General features: G+C 38.0%; 1 protein-coding gene across 2 annotated transcripts in view; it reads left to right on the top strand.

Moving 5' to 3' along the window:
- Positions 1-13,316, top strand: part of slain1a (SLAIN family member 1a) — a 123,199-nt gene that overhangs the window by 69,706 nt on the left and 40,177 nt on the right. Inside the window, exons 3-5 of one of the 2 annotated variants that reach the window (XM_043692680.2) lie at positions 429-578; positions 8,862-9,011; positions 12,866-13,198. In XM_043692680.2, coding sequence (XP_043548615.2) covers positions 429-578; positions 8,862-9,011; positions 12,866-13,198 — 633 coding nt within the window. The remainder of the gene's footprint in view (positions 1-428; positions 579-8,861; positions 9,012-12,865; positions 13,199-13,316) is intronic. The other variant, XM_087987972.1, reaches the window with a different exon arrangement.

The following is a 13,316-nucleotide window of genomic DNA, read 5'->3' on the forward strand; positions in this document are numbered from 1 at the left end:
GTAGACCAGTTTTTGGATTAGATAGTTGATGTTGATACGCACTGCAATCAGTATTTCTGGAAGCATTGAGGAGAAACAAAGTGATAACAGGGATTTATCCTTCATAGTTGAAGGATGCTCTACATAGCTTGGAATATTCTGAAGCCTGGTATTCATTGTTGTTTATCTAAAAATAAAGTTCAACTTTACCTTTATTGAATTTTGTAATTTCATGGTACATTTACAAAACTTCAATTTGCACATGTCACCCTAAATATTAATAGTTGGAAACCCAGTGGTTTTAATGGGCTGTTGGCATTAAATATTCTGCTGAATGAAGCTATTCCATGCTGTAATGTATATGATTTGTTGTTTTATTTTATATAAGCGAACACTTCAAGCAGAGGTTTGTCAAATCTAATTGTGTCTTTGCTTCTTTCCTTCAAAAGCCAATCGATGGAAAAGCCTGTTTTCGAATTCTTACACTTCTGGTCTTCCATGTAGCTCGTTTACAGGATATAGTCCATATACCAATGGGTTTAGCTCTCAAAGCCTCTACAAACCTGTTACTAAACAATTACTAATCTCTGAAAGACCAGGTAGAGTATAAAACTGGAACAGCTTGAATGTTTGTTTCTCATGATGTAAGCATTGCACACATACTGCTACTTGCATGCACCGCTTAATATAATTCTAATAAGGAAAACCTGGGTAATCTGTGAAAAATCCTAACTGTTTGGATTGTGATTTCTAACAAAAAAATGAAACATGAAGAATAACTCCTTCATTAGATATTTCAGATGATAAAGCATCAACAGCACAATTAAAAAAGGGGATAACAAAGGTTACCAAGTTCCTTTCTAAGATTCCTCCTGAGGGAAAATACACCAGTTATGCATGGTCTTAAATATATTATATTGCTTTTGAATGTAGTCATTGTAAATACTGCTACTATAGCAACCAGTTTAATTACATTTCTCCCCCACTTTCTAAAATAAGGACTTTGTTTATTTTCTGCATTTTGTTGAAAAGTGTTTCATTAGCAGAGACATAAGGTAAGAAGTTAAAGCTCCAGTTAATTCCCTTTAAGGAAGATTAGTACACAGCATTTGTCCAAAATGTCTTTGCCTGTCATTTTAAGTGAGCCATTAGCTCTTCATGTTAAAAGGTCCAAAATAGTAGAGAAAAGATTTGAAGGCAAACACACAGATCCAGATCTTCACATTTCAGGTGAGCCATTTTGTGACAGTGCAAACCCGGCTCTTGCCCAGCAGTGTCTATCTGTGTTATTTTTATGGTTGGGGCAGTATCTCCCAGAGGCGGGTCCAAGATGGGAATGTAAATGAAGTGAAGTGAGCATCACTGCCATCTCATAGGACCCATTTCTCATTGGACTGTAATGAAAAGTGGCGAGTTTAATGTGAGGGTCGCCATGTTTCAGGCAAGGGCAAGGTTGAGGCCTGAACTATATACTGTTGAGTCACTCTGCTTCCCAATCCAGCTGTACTGCCAACTGAATCAAGGAAGACAAGTGTGGAAGTGGGCTGATTAGAGGACGCAGCTCCATTCACTGGAACAATGGTCCAGTTATGCAAATGAGTGTTAAGGACCATTCTTCGACCCCAGTTATCTGTCATATCAACTCCATGTTCCTTCCATATACCATATCTTTTATGCCCCTTCATACCTATTGAGACCTTACCCATTATAAACTGAATGCATGATCCCCTGCCTCATCCATATTTCTAAGCTCATTCTGTACCTACTTACCTAGCATCTACACAAGGCAGAGCTGGCGAACACACTAACAATCTTTGAAATGGTTAAAAGATAAACAAACAAACACTCAATTAAACTCTACTTGGGGGAAAATAATGGTCCTTTTGGACTGTCATTATCCCATTAATCAAGCACATGAGCAATTACATTCTTTTTAAGCACTCATAACTCTTATCAAGTTACATAAGCAGCAATTAGAAAAAACACTTCATAATACTTTAATAGATTATGAGCAGCATATAGGATTAATCAAGTAAAGCTTGCAATTCCCTTCACAGAAAACCTGAACTAATCCAATTAGTGGGATTTAGAAATCAGCCAAGCATTCATTGCAATATTCCATTGCATAACTGAATAAACAAACTGAGGTGTTTGAAGTTGACTGAAAAGATGATCATTTAACTTTTTGTGAAGATCTGATGGGTGGGCTTCCAATTAAGTGAGTCAAATATCTGTTGTGCTATTTTAAATGCTCACAGATGTTTAGACTTTAAATTAATATATAAAAAAAACAAACCTGGGGTCCAGATGACAAGATACTATTGATTTTTGATACTGTCAAATGTAAAACACTTCATCCATAGAGAAAGTATCTTGCGGCACAAGCACTTATACAATTCTGGTTAATTTGATGGCCACTTACCTTTTGAGTGCAGAGGCCTATGATGACTCACTGTATTAGAAACATACTTAGCAAACTACATCTAAACATAGTATTGGATATCGATCAAACTCTTGAACCTACCTGTCAAAAAGTTCCCAACTGCAGAGTAGGCTCCTCCCCATCACACATCCTCACCACCCACAACCTGACCATATTTGTCTGAAGTGCCATGAAGCATAGGACTCTTTTTTTTTCCAAAACAAAGTTTTGATGATACCATGGAAACAGCAGGTAGGTTTGAAATGGCTTCTCCACAATGTAGTTGCATGAACAGAGTTAAATTGTCCAAGCTGACTATCCGCATTCTTACCTTGGGACCATAAAATCCCTCTCACTGGGAATTGTATATAAAAATCGTAAAACTCCCTCCCAACTATTTTAACCCTCTGCTATGGATGGAGGAATGAAATTCCAATCCTTGGTGTGCTGTGTGCTGTTGTTCCCTAAAGTAATTTGGAGGTATTTTACACAGTCTAATAATGACCATTATCTGAACTAGCTGTGATGCTAACTGTTTTCATATTTACAGTGTTATTGAGTCTCATCAGTGTAGTTTTGCAAGGATGTTTTATTCACTAGCTGAGTTCAGTTTTTTTTAAACCAAAGACTTTGGGGAAGAGCTAAACCTCACTCTATTCCACCACAAGATCTTTACAAAGAGTAGGGAATCTAAGAAGAGAAGTCAAGATTCAATGGTAAAGTTAAGTGAAGTTTGACTTTTCAATGTATCAGTTGCATCTTGATGAAAGCGTTGGGAGTAAAGAGTGAATTCTGAAGTCCTTGGAAAGAGTGGAGATGATTTCCATGTGTGTTTCTTCCCAGATGCAATCTGAAGAAGGATACGATGCAGAGAACATTAATCCTTTGCTTTCATTCAGCTTCTGGATTGTACCAGAGCCAAATTTCCTCCATGGCCTTTTTATGTATGGACCTGAACAGCCAAAATTTGTTGAAGTTTTATTCACATGAGTATCACAGGCATTCAGATTTATCCGAGTAAGATTGAATGGAGATCACCAGCTTCACATTCCATGTGGCTGCATCTAGAACTACTATTTTGGTGCAAACTTTCATTCGAATAGTGTCAATAAAGGTTTTACCATACATTGAAATAAATTATTTTGCTGCCTTTTTAGTGGAGAAACTGAATAGGAACTTTGCATCAATCTTCAGTTGAAGATGCCATTAACATGCCAGAACTTCTAGAGACTCGGTGGTTGAGGTGAATGTAGTGGCCATCACGAAGTAGAAGGTGCTGGGGAAAGCTGAAATGTGTGAAGGTGGATAAATCACCTGGACTGGATGGTCTATACCCCAGGGTACTGAAAGAAATAGCTGAGGAGATTGTGCAGGCATTGCTAGTGATCTTTTAGAAATCACTGGTGTCAGGGAGAGTCCCAGAGGATTGGAAAATGGCGAGCATAATATCCTTGTTTAAGAAGGGAGGGAGGCACAAGACCGGAAACGAAGTTGTTGCAAGATTTGAGAGTTCATTATTAAGAATGAGGTTGTGGAATACTTGGAAGTGTGTGATAAAATAGGGCTGTGTCAGCATAACTTCATAAAGGGGAGTCATACTGAGAAATCTGTAAGACCTCCTCAAAGGAGGTAATGAGCTTGTTAGACAAAGGAAAGCCAGTGGACATGGTCTATTTGGATTTCCAGAAGGCCTTTAACAAGGGGCTGTACAGGAGGCTGCTAACTAAGATAAGGGCCCATGGTGTTAGGGGCAAAGTACTGGCAAAAGACAAAAACATTGGATAAAGGGGTCTTTTCAGAATCCAGTGACTAGTGGAGTTCCACAGTTAGGACCATGATCATTCATCTTGTACATTAACAATCTGTGCAAAGCAATTGGGGACATTGTTGCTAGGTTTTCTGATGACGAAGATAGATGGAGGGACAGGTAGTGTTGAAATAGCAGGGACAGGTGAGAAGATTTGGTGAAGAAGTGGCAGATGGAATTCAATGTGGCAAAATGTGAGGTTACACACTTTGGTTGGAAGAATAGCAGAAACGGCTTTGGAAATCTGAAACACAAAGGAGTTTAGGAGTCCTAGTTCAGGATTCTCTTTTAAGGTGAGCATCAGGTTCATTTGACAGTTAGGAAGGCAAATGCAATGTGAGCATATCTTTTGAGAGGGCTGTCATGCAAAGGCATAAATCTAGTACTGAGGCTATGTAAGGCATTGGTCAGGCTGCATTTGGAATATTGTGAGTAGTTTTGGGCCCCATATCTAAGGAAGGATATGCTATCCCTGGAGGCATCTAGAGGAGGTTTACACAAATGAACCTAGGGATGAAGGATTTGTCAACTGAGGTGCTGTTAAGGACTCTGGGTCTGTGATGGAGTTTAGGAGGTTGAGGGGAGACCTCATTGAAACTTACAGAATACCGGGAGGCCTGAATAGACTAAATGTGGAGATGATGCTTCCACAAGGTTAGAATGGAGGGATGACTGCTTCGAAATGAGATGAGGAGAAGAGTAATGTACCTGTAGAGCTCATTGCTGCAGAAGGCTGTTAAGACCAGTGACTGAGTGTACTTAAGATACGGGTACATAGATTGTTGATTTGTAAAGGGATCAAAGGTTGTGGGGAGAAGGTAGGACATTGGAATTAAGAAACCTATCAGTCATCATCAAACACTGGAGAGGACTCGATGGGCCAAATTATCTAGTTCTGCACCGATATTTTATGATCTTATAGTCCTTTAATAACGTTGGTCCATGTTCAATGAAATGCTGCATTTTCCTCTCTGGCAATGTGACTCATTTCAAAATGTGAAGCACAACAATCACAAATCACCTTGTTAGTTGTTGAAAGTAATGATATATATGTCTCCTGAACCACTTTTCTGATCATAGATCAGGAGTAAAAGCTGCTGACCTCGTACCTATTCTATTATAACTAGCATAAGTTGAAGACTCTGAACAAAAGCTAACAGCTTCCCTTTATTCCGACATCATCATATGGGCTCTTCCACTTGCTATTACACTAACTCCAGGAATAGCAGACAACAGGGGCACACAGACTCTGGCTGAGAAGACACAAATTCACAAAGATGGAATATTTAAATTTGAAGGCCAGCAAGTTGTTGATCTTATTTGCACAAATTGAATTACAGTCTTGCCACATCTCATCAAAATTCATTTAAACATCCTATGGCATTATCTTGAACATCATGATTTTCACAGGCCATTCATCTTACCTGCTCCTTTAACAGTCCTGCTGCTTTTAAGGCTCAGGCAGCATCAAGACATAATCTAGTGATCTTCATTGAAACTCCAGAGTATCTCGAACAGCATTTGCTATCTCGTGATGACAAGATTGAATAGTAAATACTAGTGTTAGCTTCCCTAAGTGCAGTGTACTTCTTGTATACTCCATCTTTATTATTATAGTAAGTGCCTGGATTGGAAGATCAGGCATAATGCATTAGTTCAGGAGTTAATAAAGCATTGCTATCTCTTGAACAGAGTTGATTAAGAGGGATTGGTAGAGGTGTTCAAAATCATGAAAGGGTTTATGGAGCAGATAAATGAATTTTTTTTTCCATGGTGAAAGGGCCAATAAGAAGAGGGCATGTTTAAAGGTGATTTACACTCTGAGATAGGACGGGGAGGTTTTTATTTAATGCAATGATTATAACTGAAAAGTTGGTCAGAGGAAACAAAGTCAGTTGTAGCTTTCAAAGATGATTTGGATAAATTTAATTGTAGGGAGAACATTTCAGCATTCAAGGGAACAGGCAAGAGTGGGTTTAATTGGAAAACTCTTTAAAAGAGGAAATAATTGGTGAAATGGCCCCGTCTGTATCCTAGATTCTATGATTCTGTTATTAATCTCAGTTTCAACACTGGAGTGACAGAAGGATATAATTATATTGGGCATATGATGAATGTTTCAAATCCCTAATAAGTTTCAAAGCCCTAATAATCATACAGATAAATTGAATTAGGAAGATTAAGACTCATTGGGTTGGACAATTAAGGAATGTTGCAGTTCACCAAATATTCAAGACAATAGTGGGCATCGTTTGTTGTCATCACTAGTTGCCTTTGACCTAAGTGGCTCTCTAGGCCATTTCAGAAGGTGGATAAGAGTCAACCACATTGTTAAAGGTCTGGAGTGACCAGTAGCCAGACCAGATAAGGATGGCAGATTTCCTTTCCTAAATCCTGAGTGAATCAGATTGGTTTTTATGACAATTGGTAGTGTCATGGTCATCATTACCAAAGCTAGCTTCATATTCCGGATTTATTGAGTGTGGTAGAATTTGAACCCATGCCCCAGAGTCTTGGACCTGGGCCTCTGAAGTAATAGTGCACTGATGTTACTACTATGTCACCACATTTTCCTCCACCCCAGCAAGAATCTGTTCCATTATTAGAACTTGTCCATGCTGTCACAAATTTGCTTCAAAACCTGTCAATAGAAGGTAGGCCCTGCAATTAAACCAGCCAAGTATTATATAGATTTTGTTTTCATTTTCAGTAGCTTGAAGACCTAATTCAGTCTAGAATGGATGCAATAGTGAAAGCCTTTCCTGATAACTCTGTAGCTTAATTCGAAAAACTTCTCCTGTGAGGTGGTAAAAGGGAGTTGGGAAGGAGGGTATGTCAGATGCAACAGCAAGAAATTTCTCCCGAACTATACGTCTGCAACATTGTTAATGATGGCTACAGAATTCATAGTGTATAGATAATATGCAAAACCAGATAATTACAGGCTTTCACTTTTACCCTTTGAGCAGACATCAGTGCAGTGGGGCTGTATTCAACATTAATAACCTTATTGCTGATGATTATACGTCAAGGAGAAACAACTCAAGATGTGATGCTGGATACTTCTGATATGCTTTAGGTCCTTGCAAATCAGAAATTTTGATATCAACTGTTTAACTATTCTGCTTACAATGCTAAGTTTACTTTACTTCCATACAGACATGGGGCAGAGTATTTGACTTCGACAGAGAAGTAAAATTGATCTCAATGAAAATTTAAGTCAGGTGGGGTGTACAGCCAGACTGAAGGTCCAAGTTTTACCATTCTGCCAAAGTTAATAGTCCTTCCCATGGAATTTTGCAGTATGATTACTTTGGTTTTCCTATCACCTTGTTGCTCACATCAGTATTTTCTTGCTTCATAATTGGTTTCAAAGTCAAATGTAACTTTTGCTTGCTTTTATGCATCACCTTCTGATAGGTCTTGATGATTTTCATGGTTTTTTGGTTGGTCAAACAGAGAAGATAGCAGTATTGATAGCAAACATTTAACAGGTTTGAATGATATTTCATCATTATTTCAATGCCGGTCATCTATTTTACATGTAATGCTTTTCTTAAAAGAGCACAAAGAGACATCATAAATGCTCTTCAGTAAATGTTGGTTACAGTAAAATCTAATGAAAATAAATCTGTCTCTGCATGCATGAAATCTTAGGTTTCAATTTTACTATAAGTAGGCAAGGATGAATTTGTCTGCTGGTCTGAAGTTGAAAACTGCCTCAATTTATATGCTAACTGCTTGCTTCCAATTATAATTTCTTGTCCAGGATATGTGCAAAACGTCTCTCCTTACACCCATGCAACTTTCTGAACTAGCTTTAATGACCTACTGAAATTAATATGGCTTCAACAAGAGGCTGCCTTTAAGGAGGAGATCAGCACTAGCTCGAAGCTATAGTACCCACCAACAGTGAAGATGCAGGAGAAAAGACGAGGAAACATCAGGCATCATTCAATTTTCGGAATAGTATTACAATATCAGAACTAAATTTACACCTTATATTGGTCTTCTGATTTCCCAGACAGCTAATGTTTATCATAGTGGTTACTAAAGCAACTAATACTAATTATAATAAACTAGTGTCAATACAGTGACATGGTGGCCATTAAGAATTGTGTAAGGATATGTGTGGAATGAACAAAGTTGAAAAGAAACTTTTAAAATTTTTTTTTCTAGTTCAGATTGAAGCTTCATTCTTGTGATAGCCCATGTCTGCTGTTTTGGATTATAGTATATCTATTGCAACCAGCAAAGACTTTGTATTGAGTGCAATACGTAGACAACAAAGAAAAGCCAACATTTCTTAGTGCTTTTTACTGACTTTGAACAATTCCCAGTCCTTGATAAGTGAAAAAGATGTAAATTGCTTTTAATCAGTCTCCATTATACACAGGGCATTATGGGAGGCTTTTTTCCAAGTGCCTCTGGGTCTAGTGCTGGCTTCATCATGTACACTGTTAGTAAATTTCAAGTTTCGCTGTCAAGTCATGCCTGTACTCTTGTAAGATTTCTCAATTGCTGAGTCAGTTTCAAAAAGGATTTTAAAACCATACATTTATTCAGTTGAGGCAACTTTTATCCTGCTTTCATTTAAAATATGCAATTGTTCATCAAATAGTTACACCTGATTTTGCTTACGTGTATTTACAGGTTATGCAATCCGAAATCTTCCACTCAGCCCACAGTCATCGATCGACAGTGAACTGAGCACTTCTGAGCTTGATGATGAATCTATCTCCATGGGTTATAAACTACAGGATTTGACAGATGTCCAGATCATGGCAAGACTACAAGAAGAAAGTGAGTGTGTTAATAGTTAAGCGCACACTGTAATATATCTCATATTAGCAAGAAATATTGTCAAAGAATATTCTCACCTTTTAGCAAGTGCAGTGTTTCAAATAATTTCCTTTGTTTGGAGCAATGACCTGGTCATGGGTGAGCAACAATACTGGATTTCTCCTGCATTATTTTTAAATAAAGCTCACAATGGAGTATGCTAACAAGAATCTAATATTCTCCACAATTCTAGGTTTTGCATTTCCTTGTCTGAATGCTTATTATAAGTTTGGACTGCAAACGAATATTTCTGTAATTCATGTAAATTTTGTTACAACTTAATTTCCCTTCAGTAGGGGTGAAGGAATAATTTCTTCTAACATTTGAAGGACTCCCCTTTCATCTTTATTTTAAAAATCTTTCAGTTTTGGGTTGAAATCTGAAAGAAGCAATTGCCTTATAGTGATGATAGTACTTAAGCTGACAACGGTGGAATCAAGTGGAATTTTCTATGTTAACTTTCGTTTGCCATTATAGTTTTGAGATAGAGTAAATTCTTAATTCAAGACTTCAAGTGCAATTATCTGATGATTTAATTTCTTTCAGCACTCACCTCAAATTTGGCTGTGTTATGTACATTGCCTTCAAATTCTTGGCTATTTAATATTTTTGCCATAAAACTTGTTTTGACTTATTAGGGGTAGGCCTGCTTGCTTTTGTTTTTCTGAAGATGACCTTAGTAAACCATAATGTACTCCCATTTTTGTAGCTGAGCACTTGTGGAACCAATGCTACATCTCACATTACATTCCCTTGTAACTAATCCCCCACCCCTGAGATCTCTCAATAGCTATTTGCAGGTTTTTTTCCAGTATGTTTTATAATTGCTTGGTAAACGTGATACTATGATCTGTCCAGCTTCTGCTTCGCAAGGTACTCATTTTTGTTCAAACTAACCTTGTGGAATTATCAGAACTGGCCTTCTTGCTTCAAAATCAGGTATTCGCTGCAAAGAACACTGACCTAAACAAAAATTTTAATTTTGATGGATTTTTGCAGTTTGTTCACTGGAGTAATGTACATTAGCAAGTTGCTCATTCTCTGTCTGCATGTTTATTTTGTAAAGAAAGTTTTATTCCCTATCCTTAAAAGAACTTCACAGTTTCACCACTGGGAATATTGATTTAATTAGCTAGAGCACTCTATCTTAAAAGTGCTAGTTTGTAACTTTCCTTTTTTTTTAAAGTTATGCATTATCTCACATGTCAGGCTTTGTGTTAAGAGCTTTACATGACCTCAGTATGTTGCAGAACACTGCAAACAAGAAACCATTTTTGAAATGTAACCACTTCTGTAATATTGGCAATGTGGCAGTCAGTTTGTAAAATAAGGTCTTGAGCAGCAGTGAAACAATCTGTATTTGTCTGAAGTGGAGGAATAAATATTGGCCATGACACCAGGGAGGTAATGACATAGAGCAGATAAAGGCATAGCCTACTGTCTCAACCAGATTTGGAGGTGCTGGTATTGGACTGGGGTGTACAAAGTTAAAAATCACACAACACCAGGTTATAGTCCAACAGGTTTAATTGGAAGCACTAGCTTTTGGAGCACTAGCTTTTGCTCCTTCATCAGGTGGTTGTGGAATACACAATTGTAAGACACAGAATTTATAGCAAAAGTTTACAGTGTGATGTAACTGAAATTATACATTGAAAAATACCTTGATTATTTGTTGAGTCTCTCATCTATTGGAATGACCATGATAGTTTCACTTCTTTCATATGTAAATCACAAAACCTTTTTTAAAAGTTACATTCTCAGGTTAACTGTAACAATTGGTGTCAGCCAGATAAAATGGCTAACACCTTCAACAGCTTAACATCTTTTATCACATCCTTCTGATCCGGAGGTGAGAAAGTCACCAGTTGAATCATGGCTTGTATTCTAGTTATTGAAAAACATAGTTTTTGTGTATGATTCAAACCACTATAAATGCCAGAGGAAAGATTCCAGAAGCGCTTCACAGGAGGCTCCCAAGCACTGAGGATGTCCCCTAGACAGGGGATGAAACGTCTGCAACACAAATTCCCAGCTCGGCGAACAGAACCACCAACAACAAGCACCCGAGCTACAAATCTTCTCTCAAACTTTGAACTTCCTATTCATATACCCATCCAGGTGCCTTTTAAATGTTGCAATTGTACCAGCCTCCACCACTTCCTCTGACAGCTTGTTCCATACATGGACCACCCTTTGTGTGAAAATGTTGTCTCTTGGATCCCTTTTAAATCTTTCTCCTCTCACCTTAAACCTATGCTGTTAATTTTGGACACCCCCACCCCAGAGTAAAGTCTTTGTCTATTCACCATATCCATGCCTGTCATGATTTTATAAACCTCTAAAGTCATTCCTTCAGCCTCCAAAACTCCAGTAAATAGCCCCTGCCTATTCAGTGTCTCCTGATAGCTCAAACCCTCCAGTCCTGGCAAGATTCTTGTAAATTTTTTTTTATCCCTTTCAAGTTTCACAAAATCCTTCCTATAGCAGGGAGACCAGAATTGCTTGCAATCTTCCAAGAGTGGCTTAACCCAATGTCCTGTACAGCTGCAAACATGACCTCCCAACTCCTATACTCATTGCTTTGACCAATAAAGACATGCATACCAAGCACTGCCTTCACTATTCTATCCACCTGTGATTCCATTTTTCAAGGAACTTGCACTCCAATGAATCTTTGTTCAGCAACACTCCCCAGGACCTGACTATTAAACATATAAGTCCTGCTTTGATTTGCCTTTCCAAAATGCAGCATCTCGCATTTATCTAAATTAAACTCCAGCTGCCACTCCTCTGTCTATTGGGCTATCTAATCCAGATCCCTTTGTATTTTCAGGTAACTTTTGCTGTCCACTTTTGGTGTCAGCTGCAGGCTTACTAACCATATATCCTATCAACACATCCAAATCATTTATGTAAATGATGAAAAGCAGTGGACCCAGCACCAATTCTTGCAGCAAACTGCTGGTCACAGGCCTCTAGTCTGAAATGTAACCCTCCACCAACACCCTCTGTCTTCTACTTTCAAGCCAGTTCTGTATCCAGAGGGCTAGTTCTACCAGTATTCCATGTGATCTAAGCCTTGCCCTTCACCCTAACAGGAACATAGTGTTTCTGGACTTTCATTATCTCATTTTTGAAGTTTTCATATTTTCCTGTTGTCCCTTTACCTGCAAACATCTATCCCCAATCAACTCTTGAAATTTCTTGCCTAATACGGTCAAAATTGGCCTTCCTCCAATTTAGAACATTAACTTTTAGATCCAGTCTATCGTTTTCCATCACTATTTTAAAACTAATAGAATTATGGTCACTCGCTGCAAAGTACTCCCACACTGACATCTCAGTCACCTGCTTTGCCTTATTTCCCAAGAGTAGGTCAGGGTTTGCATCTTCTCTAGTAGATACATCCAATTACTGAATTAGAATTTTTTTTTGTACACAGTTAAGATCTCAATCTAATCCGTTAACACTATGGCTGTCTAATCTAGTTTTGGAAAGTTTCTGAAGCTGAAAAATTAATCTGACTCTTATTATGAGGATAACCCTGAACATGCATTTATTAGCTGCAGAGTTGGAGAGTTTGAATTATACACCAAATATAAAGATAAATTGAGACATTGAAAATTCGGACTAACTTTTATGCTGTGATCTATGATATTTATTTTGTGTGTTCTGTTGTAGTGCTGAATACATTTACTCTTCAGAACAGAAATATTTATTTTACATTCTGTTATAAATTTGTTGTTTGTGCCCACCACCACAACAAACCAGTTGTTGATTATTTTTGTCTGTTTATTTTGCCCGATTTCCAGGTCTACGACAAGATTATGCTTCCACTTCAACAACACTCTCTCAACGCAGCTCCAGTACATCATTATATTCAGCAAAGCGAGGGACAAGCAGCGATCAAGAGTACGATTGCTGCAGTCTGGAAGATGAAGAGGAATTTGACCAACTTCCCCCACAACCTCGGCTCACCAGGTGCTCTCCACCATTGCGTAGTATGCCACATTCACAGACTTTTGCCAGCATACGAGAATGCAGAAGAGGTCCAACTCCTCCTTCCTACTTGCAGTCCAGTGGTTATTCATCGTATTACTCACAGGGTCACACGTCTGATCAGCATCAGTACCGAACAAATGCAGGTAAAATTCTAAAAATTGTTTCGAAAATGATTCTCGTTTTGATATTATATTTTCATTGTCAGTCATGGTGAAGATGCCGGAGTTGAAATTGGAGATTCCTTTATGATTCAGTGTCAGC

This window comes from Chiloscyllium plagiosum, unplaced genomic scaffold (assembly GCF_037043375.1).
Source record: "Chiloscyllium plagiosum isolate Xiang-an unplaced genomic scaffold, Cpla_swu_hap1 HiC_scaffold_6, whole genome shotgun sequence".
Lineage (NCBI taxonomy): Eukaryota > Metazoa > Chordata > Chondrichthyes > Orectolobiformes > Hemiscylliidae > Chiloscyllium > Chiloscyllium plagiosum.